General features: G+C 39.8%; 1 protein-coding gene across 2 annotated transcripts in view; it reads right to left on the reverse strand.

Annotated features, from left to right (window-relative positions):
• The window catches only part of LOC311095893 (alanine aminotransferase 2-like), a 34,594-nt gene extending 14,213 nt beyond the window's left edge, over positions 1-20,381 (reverse strand). Inside the window, exons 1-4 of one of the 2 annotated variants that reach the window (XM_084134743.1) lie at positions 20,252-20,381; positions 17,110-17,289; positions 384-473; positions 187-295 (exon numbers count right to left, since the gene is read on the reverse strand). In XM_084134743.1, coding sequence (XP_083990869.1) covers positions 187-295; positions 384-473; positions 17,110-17,247 — 337 coding nt within the window. In that variant the 5' untranslated portion in view covers positions 17,248-17,289; positions 20,252-20,381. Of the gene's footprint in view, positions 1-186; positions 296-383; positions 474-14,657; positions 14,692-17,109; positions 17,290-20,251 lie in introns of both variants that reach the window. The other variant, XM_084134744.1, reaches the window with a different exon arrangement.
• Between the last annotated feature and the right edge of the window lie 628 nt (positions 20,382-21,009).

Here is a 21,009-nt window from a genome sequence, read left to right on the forward strand (position 1 = left end):
GCACTATGGTGAAGAGGAATAAAAGGAAGAACATTTAGCAATAACCTGTCCATGTAATGTCAGTCAAAAAGGAAAATCAGAGGCTTAGCAAGATACTATGTTTTGGCAATAGGTAAATAGTTTGTTAAATTTGGTTTCATGTTTATTTAAAGTATGTAATATCTAATTGAAAGGATTTTCCAGTACCGAGACTTCCTCCACCACAAGCTTGGAGAATGCGGCGTGCTCTACTTTTGGCATCTTCTGGAAATTTGCTGTCTTCAAGAAGATCTGGATAAGAGCACAATGCCAAGACCTGACAAATAAATGGAGCATACGTACAGTATGTACAAAAACTACTGCTCAGAATACAGCATGACAAGCACAATATCTCGTAAACACACCTGTCTGAAGAAGGTGATGGGTTTCTGGCCCATAGCGTGGCAGTCACCGATGTTGGCTTTAATGACCTCTGTGAATGGCTTATTTACACCCTACATTGATGGAGTAGTTAATGGGAAAGGTAGGAAAACAAAGAGAATGAAAGAAAGAGAGACAGGAAAAAGTACAGAAGATTTACAACTGTGGGTTTCTTAGAGAATTTGCATCCAATTCTTTGCGTTCTCTTAAAAACAAAGCTATGTGGTATACATTGCACATGTTATTGTATTATATATATATAGTTGTAAAAAATGTGTTGTTTCAGAATGCCCAAAGTAAAGATACAGTGTCAATTTAATAACTTAGAAACACAACGTAAACTAAATTTCTGGATGTCTACGTGATGTCCACAGAATAATATAGGTTTTGTAGGTAATTGGAGAAGATTTTGGGGCAGACTTGACCTTTTAAAAATAGAAGGTCTCCATCCTGAGGTGATGCATCACTTTTTTCTAGAAATCTGGTACATAGTCTTGGTATTAATACTTCACTAACTGGGGTCCAGGTCAGGAAGCATTATAGTGTAAATGATACATTAGTGCAAATGTAACATTAGTGTAAATTATTATTTTTTTTAGACATTTGTTCAGGCTTCTGTATACAGGCCACCAGGGCACCACACAGACTTCAGATCAAAGAATAAAATAATTTTCTAGTTAGTACTGAACTACTCTTCTTCTTCATAACCTCTGCAATTCAGTCTGGCAAGCTGGATGTCAGCTTCTGGGCCAAATCCTGACTGATGGCAATCCATTCTTTCCTTATTTGTGCTCAGATTTTGAGGATTGACCACAGGTACTATATTGGATTAAGATCTGGGGAGTTGCCTGAGTCACAGATCCAAAATTTCAATATAATGATCTCAGATATAAAGTCCACTCCCTTGGATGAAAAGCAACCTCACAATGGATGGTCTCAGGATGCTTCACTGTTGGCACGACACAGGACTCATGATAGCGTTCACCTTTTCTTCTCAATCAATTTACCAGATCTCCCAAACAGCTGGAAGGGGACTTCATCAGAGACAATAACTTCTCTGCTGCCCTTCTTGACACCAGGCCGTCTTTGCCTCACTATGCATGCAGATGCTACCAATGTTGAGCAAAATCTGCACTGGTAGTTCTGTACTGGACAATCTGGGTCATACCGAAGCCCTCTTCACTGCAGTTGAACCTCTCTCCTTGAAGTTCTTGATGATCCGGTAAATGGTTCTTTCAGGTCCAATATTCTGAACAACACTTTCCTTGCATGTTAGGGCATTTTGATGCGAAGCGATAATGGCCGCACATCTATTGCTGACACAAACACAATGATTGGAAGCACTTCTTCCCTCATTTTATAGCAATCAATATGCTCTTTTAATCTGATTAGAATAATAGAGTGATTTCACCAGTCTAGTACTTGTTCACACTAATCCATGTGCTGGTGATATGATTAGTGAAATGATGTATTTTGTTCCAGAGCCAAAAACAGTGAAATTTGTTTTTTTGTGTGTTCATTTTCTTTTTCTTTTTTTCTGGCCAATTAAGCTTTTTGCAATTATTTAAAATGCATCTGATGAGTCTGCACAATAATCTAGAAACAACGTGAATCAACACCACAACAACTAAAGCAGCGAACTTCGCAAAACACAGCATACTCAATTTAACCAAGGCTCCAAAATCTTCCTGAATTGTCTCTACTCCTCAACATATAAGATAACTTAGAAGAACTCGATGTTGTAACAGAAACTATGGAGAGCTCTCTCTTTTCTAGCACTTTAAACACAGTAGCTAAATTAACAAGAAAAAAATCAACAGTTTCAGACATTTCCCAGCAGCACAGCATTAATGACTTGATGAATTGCTTTACTTACAAAACTGACACTATCAGAGAGATAATTATGCAACAATCTGCTATCACATCAGACAGTGCACTATAGACCCCCTGAGAAACAATTCAATAGAAGAAGAATTGCCTAAACTTCTAAAATCATCTAAATAAACAACCAGTGTTGGCAGTAACACGTTACAAAAGTAATGCATTACAGTAACATCCCAGCTAACACACGACGTAATAGTTACGTAATGTATTCGTACTTTTTGGTCACGTCATGACTTTACTAATTGACAACGTAACTACAACGTCGCATGCTCGTAATTTAATTATCATCATATTACCAACCCACAACGTCGTCAGTACGTCCTCCTAAGGTTATAAGATAACCAACAACGTTCCAGATATACTTTTTGCTGTAACGCAGTAGTGTAAGGCATTACTAATCAATTTTCAGTAATATTTTACTCAGTACATGTTCAGTAACGCTTGCGTTACAGCACACTTTTAGCCCAAAATGTAATTGTTCAAAAAAAAAAAAAAAACAGAGAAAAAAAACAGCAAGACAAAAAAAAAAAAAAAAACAGCAAGTTATTATCTGTTCGTGGTCAGTAAATAGCCGCGTGTGGTGTCCAAATTTGTAAATAAAGACTAAATGACAGCTTCTGATATATTTGTATAGCGATTTATTTCATTCATCTCCCTCTTGCTGGTGTACCTTTGTATTGTGGACATAGTCCAGTGAAGGCGTGTTTAGGGCGGGTTTTACAGGAGTGCCACGAGGCATGAATTCGGCCTCTGTGCCTGCGCTGGCCAGTGGAAAAGTGGCTAATAGGTGAAGATGGCAGAAGAAGACTTAGGCTATGTTTTTAGTCTATATGTGTCACGGTTGGTAGATCCACTGTCTCATTCTAGTCTTGTGTGTTTGTGTTTGTGTGTGTGTGTTAATTGTCGTTACACTGATTGTTTTATGTGGGCGTTACCGCTGATTATCAGTGATCAGTGGCAGCTGTATGTCATCTCACCAGCCCTCCTGCTGTCTGTGTTCCGGATCTGACCCTGGGCTTGGATTTATCTTCATCTGCTCATCTTCATTCTTTGTGATACTTCTACTTGTTTTTGTGGTGTTTTGAGTGAACTTTCAGTTCAGTAAACCTTTTTGCACTTGCAATTGCTTCCATCCTTTTTATCATTACAGAACGATCTGACCAACTATGGAAGCAGCCAGCTCAACCTCGCTGACATATTTCATCAACCACAGCGTTTCCTGGATGGATCAGCAGCAGGAGAGCATTACCAACACTGGACGCGCAATTCAAGCGCTCGTGACGCAGGTGTCCGAGCTCACCCAGCAGATCCAACAACTAAGCATTTCCACTGCGCCGCCCACACCGTCTGTTCCCCTCGCCGTACCAGAGACGAGTCATCGACCGGAACCACGCCTACCTGTTCCAGAGAGTTATGCCGGTGAGCCAAACTTCTGTAGAGCATTCCTTACCAGATGTTCGATGCATTTCTCGCTGCAGCCCAGAATATTCGAGATGGAGGAGTCCAAAGTGGCCTTCGTTCTCACGCTACTTTCGGGACGTGCAGCCTTGTGGGGAACGACGGTGTGGGAGAACAAGGACCAATGCTGCGCCTCGTTCCACGCACTAGCCGCCGAAATGAGGAGGGTCTTTGATCGGGCTGTAGCCGGCAAGGAGGCTGCGAGAAGACTCGCGGATCTCAAACAGGGTGACTGTTCGGTTGCTGACTACTCGATTGAGTTCCGCACGCTGGCGGCAGAGTGCAAGTGGAACGATGAGGCGCAGTGGGATATGTTCCTGCATGGGTTGGCTGACCGTGTTCAAAAGGAAATATACATGCTGGACCTACCTCCTAGACTCAACGGACTCATTGACTTGGCTCTACGGGTTGATGCCCGCATCAGTCGGATGGAGCAACACGCTCGACCCACGCGCACTCCCGGAAGAGTTGGGGTTCGAGGCAGCAGTGAGGAGAACACGGTCGGTCGCGTCGTCGATCATGAGCCCATGCAGGTGGGGAGAACTCGGCTTTCCCGTGAGGAGAGAGAAAGGCGAAGGTCCCATGGACTCTGCCTCTACTGCGGGAACTCTGGACATTTTCTACGCTCTTGTCCGGTAAAAGAGCAAGCCCGATAGTAAAGTTGAGGCTACTATCGGGTGGGATCTCCGCCGGGAAGTCCTCACCATCCACTCTCCTTCCGGTAAGACTGAGATGGGACAACAGCACATACACCTGTCAAGCACTTCTGGATTCTGGAGCGGAGGGTAATTTCATGGACTTACATCTCGCACACGAATTACACCTTCCCATCACGTCTCTCTCTCACCAGATCTCCGTCTGTGCTCTAAATGGTCAAGAACTCCCTAACATCTCACTCACTACTGGTCCCATAACCCTCGTCACCCCCGGAAACCACACTGAGACCATCCCTTTCCTCCTTATGGACTCCCCTGTCGCACCCATTGTGTTGGGCCACCCATGGCTGGTTAAGCACAATCCTCGGGTGGATTGGGGCTCTAACTCCATTTCCATGTGGAGCGAGTCCTGCCACGAGTCCTGTCTTGTTTCTGCTTGTCCATCTGTGTCTGTTTCTGTGTTTCAGGAGAAGGCAGCGGATCTGTCAAACGTGCCCACGGAGTATCTGGACCTGAAGGAAGTGTTCAGTAAGTCTCGCGCTGCTTCTCTCCAGGGGTTCTTTTTTGTTGGTAAGAAGGATGGTTCTCTGCGACCTTGTATTGATTACCGAGAGCTGAACAACATCACGGTAAAGAATACTTATCCTTTGCCGTTGATGTCTTCAGCCTTCGAGAGGTTGCAGGGAGCATCCATTTTTCACAAAATTGGATTTACGTAACGTCTATCATTTGGTTCGCATTAGGAAGGGGGATGAATGGAAAACCGCGTTCAACACCCCCAGGGGGCATTTTGAATATTTGGTTATGCCATTCGGTCTTTCCAACTCCCCAGCGGTTTTCCAGGCACTCGTCAATGACGTGTTGAGAGACATGGTAGATCAGTTCATATATGTTTACCTGGATGACATATTGATTTTTTCTTCGTCTCTCCAGGAACATGTTCAACACGTCAGATGAGTGCTTCAACAGTTGCTAGAGAATGGGCTTTTTGTCAAGGCGGAGAAATGCGTTTTTCATGCACAGTCTGTTTCTATCCTAGGATACATCGTCTCTTCTGAGGGAATGCGTATGGATCCTGACAAGGTTAAGGCTGTGATAGATTGGCCAAGTCCGGATTCCCGTAAGGCCCTACAGCGGTTTCTGGGGTTTTTATCGGCGTTTCATTCGCAACTTCAGCCAACTAGCCGCGCCTTTGACCGCCTTGACCTCCCCCAGAACGACGTTCAGGTGGTCCGGTACAGCCGAGGCTGTATTTACCAACCTTAAGAGCCGCTTCGTTTCGGCTCCCATCTTAGTCGCCCCTGATCCCACACGTCAGTTCGTGGTGGAGGTCGACGCGTCAGAGGTGGGGGTAGGTGCAGTTCCTTCCCAACGCGCTTCCTCAGACGACAAGATGCATCCTTGCGCGTTTTTCTCCCATCGTTTAGCACCTGCTGAACGTAACTATGACATTGGTAACAGAGAGTTGTTGGCTGTCAAGTTAGCATTGGAGGAGTTGCGTCATTGGTTAGAAGGGTCGGGGGTACCTTTTATCGTTTGGACCGATCATAAGAACCTTGAATATATTAGATCTGCTAAAAGACTCAACTCCAGGCATGCTCGGTGGGCACTTTTTTTCGGACGTTTTGATTTTTCTCCTCGTACCGCCCGGGTTCCAAGAACATCAAACCCGATTCCTTATCTCGTATTTTTGATCCATCTGAACGCCCGGTTACTCCCGAGTGCATTTTACCCGAGAAAGTAGCTATCTCCACACTCATATGGGAGGTCGAATCGAAGGTCAAGACGGCCTTAGAAGGGGTAACGCCTCCGCCCGGTTGCCCACGGAATCGATTGTTTGTTCCGGAGGGGTTACGGTCCGACATTGTTCGATGGGGTCATTGCTCCAATGTGGCTTGTCATCCAGGAGTAAATCGCACTAGCTGTTTAGTAAAGCAACGATTCTGGTGGCCATTAATGGCTTGCGATATTCACGATTTTGTTTTGGCTTGCTCGGTTTGTGCCAGTGGTAAGACGTCTAACCGACCTCCTGATGGGTTACTCCGACCGCTGTCTGTCCCTTCGAGACCTTGGTCCCACATTGCGCTAGATTTTGTCACCGCCCTCCCGCCCTCTAATGGCATGACGGTTGTTTTAACTGTAGTGGACCGGTTCTCGAAGGCGGCACATTTCATTCCCTTGCCCAAATTACCCTCAGCCAAGGAAACAGCGGTTACTGTAATTGATCACGTCTTTCGGTTACATGGCCTCCCGATGGACGTGGTTTCTGACAGGGGTTCCCAATTTGTGTCCAAATTCTGGCAAGAGTTTTGTAGGTTATTGGGAGCTACGGTCAGATTGTCTTCGGGTTATCATCCCCAGAGCAATGGTCAGTCTGAGCGAGTCAACCAAGATTTGGAGAGAATGTTGCGATGTTTGGTATCCAAGAATCCTTCATCCTGGAGCCAACAACTTTCTATGGTTGAGTACGCTCATAACTTGTTACCAGTGTCATCGTTTGAATGTAGTTTAGGATACCAGCCACCAATTTTTCCGAGTCTGGAATCCGAGGTCGTGGTCCCCTCTGCTCACGCCTTCGTCCAGAGGTGCCACCGCACATGGACCAGAGCCCGTGAGACTCTACTCCAGGTGGGGGCGCGCACTAAAGCTAAGGCCGATCGCCACCGGTCAAGGCCTCCCGTATACATCGTGGGTCAAAAAGTGTTGCTTTCTACCAAGAACATTCCGCTCCGTTCCGTTTCCAACAAGTTAGCTCCCAAATTTATTGGCCCGTTCCCTGTCACCAAGATTATTAGTCCGGTGACAGTCCGACTCAAACTTCCTCCGGCGTACAGGAGAATTCATCCCGCCTTTCATGTGTCAAAGATCAAACCCGTGTTTTACTCTCGCATTAATCCGCCGACCCCGGTTCCCCCCCCCACCGTGACTCGTAGATGGGGAACCTACATATTCGGTAAATCGTATTCTGGACTCGAGACGGAGGGGACGCGGATTCCAGTATTTGGTGGACTGGGAAGGTTACGGTCCGGAGGAGAGAAGTTGGGTACCTGCTAGAGACATCCTGGATCACTCCCTTATCGATGATTACAATCGACAGGTAGGTTCGTCGGGGAACGCCAGGAGGCGTTCCTAGGGGGGAGGGTACTGTCACGGTTGGTAGATCCACTGTCTCATTCTAGTCTTGTGTGTTTGTGTGTGTGTGTTAATTGTCGTTACACTGATTGTTTTATGTGGGCTTTACCGCTGATTATCAGTGATCAGTGGCAGCTGTATGTCATCTCACCAGCCTATTTAATGCCCTGTCTTTCGTCTCATGTTTGTCAGATCGTTGTTGAAGCTTCCCGTGTTCGTGCCTGTTCCCGTCAGATTCCCGTCTGTTCCGGATCTGACCCTGGGCTTGGATTTATCTTCATCTGCTCATCTTCATTCTTCGTGATTCTTCTACTTGTTTTTGTGGTGTTTTGAGTGAACTTTCAGTTCAATAAACCTTTTTGCACTTGCAATTGCTTCCGTCCTGTTTATCATTACAATATGTTAATTTGTATGGACTAAAATGACCGAGGCTGAGGGTTGGTCCTCCAATTGCACTTTATACTTCCTGAGAAAGCATAAGCTATGCTCATTAGAGGTCGACCGATAGTGGATTTTACCGATAACGATAGCTAGGTTGGGCCACACTTGCCGATAACCGATTAATCAACCGATAGTTTTAAAAATTGATACTGGATAAAAACAAACATAACACTCCAAGTAAAACAGTGCTGAACTTTATTATAAAAATAATAAAACTGTGTTGAACCATGAAAACATGCTAAATGAAATAAATATATAATATGAATAAATATTGAAGTCAATAAAAGACATTCATTCAAACTGAAACAAAAAGTAATACTCTAAATAACAAATAAAACCAGTTACATTCAAAATGTAACTGTTAAACTGTTCTTTTTCAAGCCAACTTAATGAATAAAAAAGTAACAAAATTTGATCGGTATAATATTTGAGCAATACAATTGCACCTTGATCATTCATGTTAGTTTGATAGTGCATTAACTATGGTTAACAAATAAAAACCTTAATTTAAAAATGTATTAGTACATGTTAATTAACAAATAATGAACAATCCTTATACAGAAGTTATTAACCTTAGTTAATGTTACATATGGAATTTTATTGTAAGTGTTATTTCATATAAATCCAAACAGTCATGCTTAAATATCTACAACGCCAGAGCATTGAAATGACATAAATATTAAATGTATAGTCTCACACTTTTGCTTCTATTTTATAAACACTTGATGCTTATCTAATCAAAATAACAAAACATGTATTAAAGTGATGATGAAAAAATAACCGAAATCGAATGCTTTTCTGATTTGTTTATATGTTTCTGTCAGCTGTATGAACATATCAGTTTGCTATCTTACGTCTCTAGCTTTAAATATGCAACTTCTCTGCATATTAAATGCATAAAAGTGACCAGCTGGATATAAACTAATGCAAATAGAGGTAACAATTGTGACATTAAACATTCGGGTCGGACTTACGTTTATTTTTGTCAGTGTTTTAACCACTTGAGGTACTACTAATGTTAGCGTCCTCTCAGCCTTGAAGGCAAACAAACATACTGTTGTGCTGTTCTTTCTCTACTAATGCAGCATTTAGTCAACAAATTAATCACTTTATAATGATATGACAAAATGTACTGTATACATAGGCTACCTTTTAGCTGTCGGTAAACGCGCATCTGATGTCAGCGCTCTCCACGCAGCGTGTGCTCTCAGTGCAGCATGCAGAATCACGTGTCGAAATAAACAACACGAGGCATCAGCGATAGTTTTTATTACACCTCTAGAGGCCGCTCTTGTACTGCATGATGCCAGCAGACCCTTCTCAGCTCTCTCTTACGCCGGTTTCACGCCGGTTTCACACTGCACGCGTTGGCAGAGCGTAAGCAGCACAGGAGCAGTGCGTATGGTGAGCAGGAGCAGGACACGCGCGTTTTGCTTTCACACTGGAACCGTTTGTCACGCGCGGCTGAACCGAGGCGTGTGTACAGACAGAGTACTCTATAATGGATAAGTTGGCATTGCTTTATTTCGTTTTCAAATACATTTAAGAGAAATGACTTGTCAAGAAGCTTATTTTATTAATCATTTCATTTATATAACTTTTGGTTCATCTTTGTTTTTATTGTTCTGGCAACAAGTTTGTTTTTGGACATTTGTTTTCTTTTTAAATTGCTGTTGGTCATTTGATAGACTGTTTAAAACACAATAGATATCATCAATGCGCTTTTTGGGTAACTGCGGTGTATTTTGGCCATGATCAAAGCATTGTCACTTGGCGCCGAAACGATCGCGGCACTGCTGCTCCTGCTCTGCTCCTGCTACGCGCTACCGCGCCGCCTCTGCGTGCGGTGTGAATGCACTCATTGAATAACATGGACGCCGAAAAAAATACGCGCTGCTCACGCGCCGCTGACGCTTGCGGTGTGAAACCGGCGTCACACCGCAAGCGTCAGCGGCGCGTGAGCAGCGCGTATTTTTTTCCATTTTTTCGCCGAGTCTATTTTTGCTGCGCCGCTTACGCTGAATTAAAGTGACAATGCTTTGATCATGGCCAAAATACACCGCAGTTTTACCCAAAAAGCGCATTGATATCTATTGTGTTTTAAACAGTCACTCAAATGACCAACAGCAATTTAAAAAGAAAACAAATGTCCAAAAACAAACTTGTTGCCCGAACAATAAAAACAAAGACGAACCAAAAGTTATATAAATGAAATGATTAATAAAATAAGCTTCTTGACAAGTCTTTTCTCTTAAATGTATTTGAAAACGAAATAAAGCAATGCCAACTTACCCTGATTATAGAGTAGCCTACTCTGTCTATACACACGCTGCGGTTCAGCCGCTGCTGCTAATGCGTGCAGTGTGAAACCGGCGTTACTGTGTAATGAATGACAGCGCGCGCTTCTCAGCCGCTCCAGCAACGGACGCAACCAGGAAAAACTATCGGTATGTATTTTTGCCGATAACGATAGTTCCACCAATCAACTATCGGTGCCGATTAATCGGCAAAACCGATGAATCGGTCGACCTCTAATGCTCATCATGTGCACTTTGTGCATGACAGTTTTGTGTTGTGAACCTCTTGAATTCAAAGAGAATAAAATGATGGCAACAATAAGAAAAGAACAAATGTGCATCTTATCATGGCATTAGAGTTTACATACAGTTCTGTTGTGTCTAATATGAATAGACCCAAGCTATTCTCAGATATTGCCAGATAATCACTTTACCTCTACCATTATTTTAACAGACTTGGATCGTTTGTGATTCTGTCTGTCATCCTATCTTGCATTGTCTTGAGCCTTCACTTTGCCAATTATATGCTATATTGTTAGTAGCTATATTGTTACTACATCATATCGCCTTCTACTGGATGTAAAATGCTCTGTAGTACATTTTGTCATTTTAGAATGTTAAGTTCTACTTCTGTAGTTATTTTGGTGAAAGTAACTCAAAAGTACAGGGGTAATGTAATGCATTACAATTCTGAGACAGTAATATTGTAAGGTAAAGAATTACTTTTAAATAACAGTAACAAGTAATCTATAACGTATTACAGTTATGCATGTTAGACCCAATACCTACCAAGCAAATGAAAGAGATGCTTCTGGAAGTCGTAGATCAGATTTTTAATATCATTAATTTATAATTATCATAAGGATATGTCCCAAAATCTTTCAAGCTGGTTGTCATTAAAACCATAACTTAATCCTAGAGAATTAGTCAACAACAGACCAATATCGAATCTCCCTTTTATGTCAAAAATATGATGCCAAATATATAAAAATATTATGTCAATATTCTGAATGATATAAATCCACAATCTGACTTGTGATGCAGCATAACATCATAATCACACCATGTTCGTTCATTTGGCCAGAGGAGGAATGGTCCCCCGACTGAGCCTGGTTTCTCCCAAGGTTTTTGTCACCTGATGTAGTTTAGATTCCTTGACACTGTCACCTTTGGCTCGCTTTGTTAGGGACACTTAATATTCAGCAATATTGTTGACTTGACTGCACTGACACTATTGGATGAAAGGTAAACAAACTAAATAGTGTTAAATGATGACACTGTTTTCTGCAGAGCTGCTTTATAGCTGTATTAAACTCATTTCATAATTGATTAACTTTATAAAGTTCTTGAACCAAACTGGCACAATCTGACATATTGACTATCGTAACGGACAAAACTATTGTGTAGTCTGAACCAGGCAAAAAGCGATACAAAACAACACATTGTTCCAAGAACAGTAAACAAAGCAGCATATAATGATATTCCATTGTTTTTGTTTTGGTTCTTGTTCTAAACTTTGCAAGCAATGACATATCTGCTACTTTTCTTCTTCTATCATTCCGAGCGAATGACCTCTAAATGACACGACTCAGTGCTACCTTCTGTCATATTGTAGAGTAAAGAAAAGCAATTGTACTGCGCATGTGTCAAACTCGTCCATCCGCGCTCATTCAAGCTGTGCAGACATGCCTGTGCACGAGACGGAGCAGAATGCGGGAAATGTATACCCTAGCCCAGGGTTTCTCAAACTCGGTCCTGGAGGGCCACTGTCCTGCACAGTTTAGCTCCAACTCTGATCAAACACACCTAGCTGTGAGTTTCTAGTGATCCTGAAGACATTGATTAGCTTGCTCAGGTGTGTTTGATCAGGGTTGGAGCTAAACTGTGCAGGACAGTGGCCCTCCAGGACCGAATTTGAGAAACCCTGCCCTAGCCTTTACGCTGTCTCGTTCTAATTTAATAGACTGCTGGCAAACTGGGCTTTCAATACAACATTTTAATATCTGTGCTACCTGACTTGAGAACACTGTTGTCTTCCCTTTTTCCAAATAGGTAGGAAAACTTTGACACCCATAATGCACTGGGCAGTGGTGTAGTCTTTAAAAAAATTACTATTACCCAGTCGTACCCCCCAAATACTTTAACCATAAAATGTGATGTGTATCAAGGCATTATGATTGTTCCATATCTTTCATAAAATATATTAGTAAAATATTAACTTAATATTAAGCACAGATAAGTTATTTAAAACAAATATATATAATATGTAAGAAGCAGGAGGAGTCATGCATAGAACATGTGCTTGCAGCAGATAAGAGATTGTCATTTGTGAGAAACTGTCTGACAGCAGACAGCCAACAAACAAAGATAAACTACCATTTGCTTTCTAGAACACTGCAGGGATATTACACAAATGTCTAGCTTTCTAAGCAATGTAATATATAACGTAAACATAAAAACATATAGTATGCTGCCATAAGCAATGAGATCAAATATATAACGTAAACATAAAAACATATAGTAGGTATGCTGCCATTACCATTTTAAATCGTCATGAACTTAATTTTCCATAACCCATTGCCTGGACTCATTATGTTGTTATTAGGTTCAGTTGTGTGTCATTAGCTTGTTAAGCCCTGACTATATAAGCACAGTGTTTTCAATCTTTCTTTATGATGTCTTCTGCCTGTTTCCTGGATTTCCCTGTTTGACTGTGTTTTCTGCCTGGTTGTTTATTTGGATTATCTGCCCTGTGTTTTGACCATTTGCCTGTTTTTGGATTAGGATTCTAGACTACCCTATAAAGCTGCATGTGGATCCTCAACCGTGTCAGAGCAGTTTGTGACACTTCTAGTGTCATTTTTAATACTTGTATGCAGGGCTTAAAATTAACACTTGCAAATTGCCAAATTTGAGAAAAAATCGACGTGGGCGAGTATATTAACTGGTATCACTCGCCAGTTGGCCGGTAACATTTTTATTAATTCTAACAATGCATGAACTTGAACAAACGTAAACGAGGCTCAGGACATTTTACGGGCAAGCTCTGCATCTTCACAAAAGTTTAAGCCTCGGCAATTTAAATATTACTTCTGGTATTTTTTTCAAAATAATAAAACGTAGTCAATAAAATCCTTAATTTCTGTATTTTTCATGTTATAAATTAAAATTTGATCTTGAAGCCCTTGGTATAACCTATCATTTACAGCAATAAACACAAATTACTTATTTTTGTAATTTTTATGGCTATGACTATTTTGACTCTCTTAATCTCATAATTAGATTATGCGACTTTAGCCGGATAGGTTAGGTTTCTCAGGCGGGGTCACATATTCTTCTTGTTATTTCCCTATAGCGGCTAATAAATCAGAAGTCTCGCACATTCACAGGAAACACCTTACTTCCACGTTGAAAAATAAGGTGGATTGCTAACCAATCACAAGAGACTGGGCCATCTGGCCAATCAGAGCAGAGTAGGCTCTCGGAAAGGAGGGTTTAAGAGCAGGGGTTTTCAACCAATGCGCCCCCCTACGTTTATCTAATTTCACTCACAAACCCCACCCCCCAACCAATGCGAACATCATTGAAATATTACTTGATGCATTCGAACATCATTGCAATATTACTTAATATGCTGCATAGTATGCAAAACTGTGTCAAAACCGGACGCAACCATTGACGAGTCGCACCGCAACAGCTTGAGGATGTCTACACTGGACGCAAAGTATATATTACAAATATTTGGAGTATGTCAGAAACAGAACAAGGCATCAGTTTATTGTGTGTTGCATCACAACACTTGTGTGTAGTGACAAATTGGGTCCCGTCCCAAAAATTAATGATGTTCAGTTATTCACTTGATAGGCTATTAATATTATTATTTATTACTTAAAGGGGTCATATGCCATTTTCACAAGATGTAAAATAAGTCTCCGATGTCCCCAGAGTGTGTATGTTAAGTTCTAGCTCAAAATACCCCACAGATAATTTTTTATAGCATGTTAAAATTGTCACTTTTTGTGGGTGAGAAAAAATTCACAGTTTTTGTGTGTGTCCCTTAAATGCAAATGAGCTGCTACTCCTGGCATAGAGGGTGGAGCTTCAAGAGTGTGTGTATTAGCAGCTCCGATTACAATTTCGAAAACTTTTAGCCTTTTATATTCAAACCGGAGTTGGACAAAGATGGAGAGACTCAAGAAGAAGTGACAACATGTAGAATGCAATAGGATATTTCTGAATGGTTAGTTGATTAATTTATGTAGCTGATTAGTCATTGATTAGCATATTCTGTCATGATAATCTATAAATCACGTTCCCGGAGTCAGGTTTTATGTAAATTTTAGGGTTAGTGATGTCACTAACCCGTGAAGAAGCTCATTGTAGTACCTACCAGCCATTTGTTGTAGTCCTTTAAAAAGTGATTTCTGTAAAATAAAAGATCTCCCTTTGCTTTGAACATTGAACGTCATAACTTTGCAGATGTTGTTTATGCTCAAACAGCAACATACACAACTAAAGTTAAATAGTGACCACCCCTTTAACAGTTAATCAAGTGTAAGAAATTGCGTTCAATTGGTTTTATTATGCACTAATGTGTTTTCGTACGCATTAGTAAGCTGTGTATTTTAAATTAATAGCATTCATATAGATAATCTTTAACTGACTGTTTGGGGAGACCCGATTTAGAGAAGGAACCGATTTGTCATAACACCGGTGTAGACAGGGTATTAGTTAATGTTTCACTTTAACTAATAGGTATTAGAAACATAAAAAGTAACAGTTTTATTTAGTGACTACAAATCTTATTTCTCAATAGTCATTAGTAAGAAATGTATTTATTTATTTCATATGATCATTCAGGCTGCATTTTATTCTTTCAGGATGTTCTCGGATTCAGACATGCTTAGGCTACTGTTAACACTAATCCAAAATTGGTTTAAAGGCACACTGTGAAACTTTTCAACCTTCATAATATATTTCCAAGACCCTTGTGATGGTACATCGACTTACAATAGGTTGAATGACACGTCTGCCATAGCCTGACGGGGTCTGTATCGCTTTTACTGGCACTATGTAACTTTGGGGTTCGGGTAGTAACCCAAGCACAAAAAGAACTACAAAATTCGACTGCTTTACGGCATACGTCACTTCCCCCACCACTTCGTCAAATTTGGACGTGAGAGGCCAACCAGCGTTTGTTTTCGGCTTTCGTGCGTATGTTTTTGTCATGGGGCTGTTTACACCTGGCCACTTCATGCGTTTTCTCAGATGGGATAGCTATCTGATCGTGAAAAGACAAGGTGTAAATGCCCTCCGAAACGCATTCAAGACGGATTTGAATCCGATCGCTCAAACCACTTCAGGAGGAGGTCTGTGCCGCATTCCAGACGAAACTGGACAAGTGTAAATGCATCTGGTTGTTGAAACCACATGTAAATTGTACTCCTCTCAAAAATGCTAAAAATAAAAACGTGTGAGAGCGTGTTATAGGCTATATGTTATAGACAGATATGACGACGCTACTGGAACACACATCACCGCAGATGAGCAACTGAGCATAGTCATCAAGAGAACGTGCAAACTATCGCAAATCAAAGTGAAAGTAAGTCGCAGACGCTTAACACACAATCATCATCATTAAAAGTAAAGAAATGAAGTGATCTTACCAGGGCTGTTACTGCTCTCTCTTATTGCGGTCTTTGATTTTGAAATTTTAGCTGATGATCAATAAAATGCTGTTCATATCTGTTGCTTTCGGTGACGTGCACTCCATTAAATCTGCATACAGCGCGGGAATTGAAGATCGGATTTAAATCCGTTTCGCAAAAACACATTTATGTGACCAGGTGTAAATGGAATTGTTTTGATAAATCAGATAGCTATCCGATCTGAGAAAACGCATGAAGTGGCCAGTAAATAAATCTCTTATTTGTAAACTTGTTTGCATTCTATGTTGTATGTTGTTGCGCTTGCTTGTAGTATGTTTTTTTATATGCTGTTCATTCATTTATTGCTGATAATTAGACCAGTCCAATAATTTCCACATATGTCTAGCTAGCTTTCGATTATCAGAGCTGTTAACAGACTTGCTAAAAAAAACACTCGTTTCTCTTACGTGTTTTTTGCGTTATGTTTTATAGCTTGCCTCACGAACTAGTTTGCCAGCTGAACTCAGGTGTTGTGAGGTGTATTTATCACGTAGTCCTGAGGGATATCAGACGACGCTGTTGACGTTGATTCTTGCGATTATCATGAGAACAGTTTTTAATATCTCACATAATTATCAGGACATAAATAAGCCTAACGTAGAGGTTGTAAATAGTGTAAACGAGTACAATTTGCAAACTATTATGATAAATTGCAACAATCATGTCTTCGGAGTCTATCTGTGCCTATTCCATGCCCGATGCAGGTACCGGCATACAGGGTGGGAGGTGGGGGGTGGAGGGGTATTTACGACAGTGCAAGTATTCCATAGCGACTCTAGGGGTCGCTGTTTGACAAAAACACAATTCCTTCACAGTGTGCCTTTAAATAATCTAACTATTATTTTTGTTATGATAACTAAACCTGCAACAATGAGGTCAGCTACTGAGTGAATCGCTTGTAGCCTATATGCCATCATGGCATTTTCATACCATTTGAAAAATAAACAGTATATGGTGTGTATATGCTGTATTTAGACGGCGCGTCCACTTTTAAAAGCGACTTTAAAATATACAATTTAGATCTGATTGCATTGCATGGCTGTTTGTGACCGTAAGAAGAGAACATAGGCTACTCTTTGTTTGAACATCCTATAAAATTTCATTAATTTTATGAGTAGATGAACTGACACTCACCATCTTGAGTTCTCTTTCGATCTGAACTGCTCTCTGTACAATGGGACCCCGAACAGCGTATTCCACGCGTTTAATGTTCGGGTTCATCGTGTCCATCGTCAGCACCCTCTCACGGTGCTCACAGCCGTTTTCAGCCATAGTATCTCCGTGTATTCCGCTTCAGATACTTTCTGGTGTGACCTGCAGATAACAGAACATACGTGCAATACTCAAATAAGACGGCAAGAAATCAAGGACGTCATGCACAATGATAAAAAATAAAAATAAAGTTTTGACCACGAGACATATGTTTCTGAGACTTACACAGAAAATGTAACATTTTTAAATATTTAAACCACTTCTATTATTAATTGCTTTCAGGATGTGAAGATTTTTTCAACCAGTATAACAAAAAGTGTTTTTGAAAAACATTGCCTAGCTTTAAAGGTGTTGTATGTAATTTTTTGGACTGTACTAAAGCATAAAATGGGCTACCATAATATGTTTGCAGATATTTAGGAAAAATGCTCACATAGGCTACTTGTTTTTGGGTCAGATATAGCAAATTATACCTGACTAAAAAGCCTCACCATTCATTGTGGAGAAGTGGCTGAGTGAGTGTTTAGTGTAGCTTTGACAAAACTGTTTGACAAACTGTTGCTCTACTGTTTTAGCTACAGGAACACAAACAAACTAGGGTGAATTCAGGTTATTTGGGACAGTTTTTGCTATTGAGATGACTGGTAAAAGTGGTCCAATTAACCTGAATTCACTTTCAGATTTACTAAAATGACTAAAAAGAGTTAAAATCACAGCCATTTTGTTTTAACTGTTTTGTGTAAAAATCAGCCAGATCATCATACTCTCACAAAACAGGTAAGTGGTTCAGAACTGGTTGTGGACAGCCAGATCAATCCTAAATGCAAATACTAAAATCCAGCTAACTATATTGTTAATGGTTAGGACAGCACAATAAATATGCTAATCCACTCCTGTAGAGAATAACTGGTAGAAGCTAGCCAAATTAGCAGATGTCAGCATGGCCAGGTTGAACATGAACATGATTTGAAAACACATTGTGTTTTGTGCTGTGAATTATAGGACAAGATTAATATTATTTTATTTTTTACATTTACAGTTCGTTGCATGATTTTCTCTGTGAAATATTTTCACAGTTTCACATTTCACAGTTCACGAGTGCATATTTTCAAAACTCTTCACATTGTTACCACAAAACCTAGCTAGACAAGAATTAAAAAATAAAAATGTTGTGTGATATTCGCAATAATATAGGTAATGTGTGGGGATTGTGTCATGACAAGAGGAGGAGCTGGGTAGCGAATATTTTGTTATGATAGCGGTTGCAGGCAGAAGATGTTAATACATTTTAACAAGTTCACTTACAAGTTCCTGCAAGTGATGGACTTTTCTTGTAAGAAAATAAGACAAATTGGCTATTCCAGAATTTATAGCACTACAATTTGAAAGCACTACCATCAGAAAATGCTAATAAACTGATAAATCTAAGTCAGAAAGGTTGACAAGTATAAACAAATAAAGGCTTTAAAAGTGGACTTGTGAGTATGTGTTATACTGTTCAGCATTATAAAATCTAATGTCCTCAAAACCTTCAATAGGCCACTGCAATAGACTCACAGCCATTTGTTAGCAACAGCCTTTTTTCAATACACGTAAAATTGAAACGTGTTTCAATGGTGTTCAAATGTTTCAATTGCAATGGTGTTTCTCATTAGATTCTGTTATACAGTAAAATCTTTGTTGCTACAACCTTTAACTGTTGAGGTTGTGTTCTCTTAGAGTATGCTTTCATTATTGGAAGAATTCTCTGCCATTCAATCCATGACACGCTAGAAACATGCAAGAATTAAATTCTCTTTTCCAAGCCATTTCTGCATAATAACTTTTAAAACAGTTGGAGTAAAAATGACTTTAATGGATGTATATGAAGTCAGTTCCCCTCAAGTTGACACAGGAACCACATCATCACATGAACTATTTGGATGTTCCACTAACGTCTAGCAAACAATAATGTTACAATATACGTATACATTGTATCAAAATGTTAATTATTTTAACAAAATAAGAGGGATCATACAAAATGCATGTTTTTTTTTGTTTATTAAATAAGATATTTTACATAAAAGATGTTAATATATAGTCAACAACACAAAATAAAAGTTGAATTTATAACAATTGATTCTTAATATTGTGTGCCGTTTCCTGGATGATCCACGGCTGTTTTTTTGTTTGTTTTTTTTGATGGTTGTACATGATTCACTTGTTTGTCTTGTTTGTTCCAACGTTCTTCAGAAAAATCCTCCAGGTCTTGCGAATTCTTTGGTTTTCCAGCATCTTTTGAATATTTGAACCCTTTCCAGCAGTGACTATATGATTTTGAGATCATTTCACACCGAGGACAATTGAGGGACTCATTCGCAACTATTACAAAAGGTTCAAACATAAACTGATGCTCCAGAAGGAAACACAATGCATTAAGAGGATATAGATGAGTACATTTTTCTTCAAGATAATATTTAGTACTGCCCTTCTGGAGATGTAGAAGATACTGGCTTGTTTCCCAGCAGACAAAATAAGTACATTTTACCCTAATCTTCAAATTCAAAAAGTTTTCACCCCCTTGATTTCCAGCCTAAGAAACTGTACATCTTCAACTTTTTTTCAAATATGATATATGATATAATTCAAATATGTGTTTGGAGTCAATTGTTTTATTTGTGATAACGCAGTGAATCATGCCAATTATGTGTATATAATTTTTGGCCAGGCTGTCAAACAAGAGAGAAACCAACGAAATATTAATAACTGATTATGTTGGAGTCAATGTAGGCTTTTAAGACATTTGTTTTTTCATAGTAAAATAAAACGTTTCTGTAGTTTGCCTTTTTTGCCAAATAATTTTGTCAGATAAATACCTTAACCAAGTTTAGTGTTCTGTTCTTCCCTCACATTTAAAATATTTAATATATATAATTGGTTGGTTTAAGTGAACTTGTATAGGGTCATTAAAAATAAATATATCCCCCACATCACTTTTGGCTACTTCTGTATAATGACATTAGCCTTGAAAACTGAGGTGCAAACAATTCATGGTTGAAGCACATATAAAAAAATTGCACAGTACCTTATTTGATACCCTTTGCTCCTTAATCTCTGTCTTCCAGTTATTTAATCCACTCTTGTTCCCTCTCTTCTTGTGTAAAGTTTGAATGACAGCTCCACAATGTGAAGACCTTGCGTTCATATATGACATCAGATCTTTTTTTCTGCCCACCCCTCTCATTCCATTCTATTCAAGGAAAGTTTCCAAGACATTTCCAAGTGGACATTGGCCTCTTTGGATTGTACCTTCTCATGGGTTAGTGACATTCGATCTTTGTAGACATGTGGTGTTTACCCAGATGACATTTGGTTGAAAGAACGTGCTGCACTCTGACAAAATGTACAAATGCTGCAGACCATCAGCATAAACATATACTGTCCCATACACCATTACATAGTCTTTTTCAACAGCTGTTGCTCAAACATGAGCCATTAAAACACAGGGACCACTTTCTAAAGATAACACACAGCAACCAACATTTGCTTCATGACATCTGATGGTCATGTGTTGGACATGGAAGAAGAGAGTGTTAAGTCAAGGATTTGTTTACTTTGTTTATTAACCCTCTGGTACTGTTCGGTCATTTAAAAAAAATACTTTTTGAATTTTTCGATTTATTATTATTATTATTTTTACTTCATCAGAATGGTAAGAATCTTGGTGGTTTTTGTAGCACTTGCCATATAAACAAAACAATGGATGTGATTCAAAAAGGTCCTAAAAATTAGAAGCATAACACTTGTATTTCGATCATGGTCAAAAATGATCGATATATGAAA

The sequence above is a fragment of the Abramis brama genome, assembly GCF_963993115.1.
Source record: "Abramis brama genome assembly, chromosome: 14".
In the NCBI taxonomy this organism is placed as follows: Eukaryota; Metazoa; Chordata; class Actinopteri; order Cypriniformes; family Leuciscidae; genus Abramis; species Abramis brama.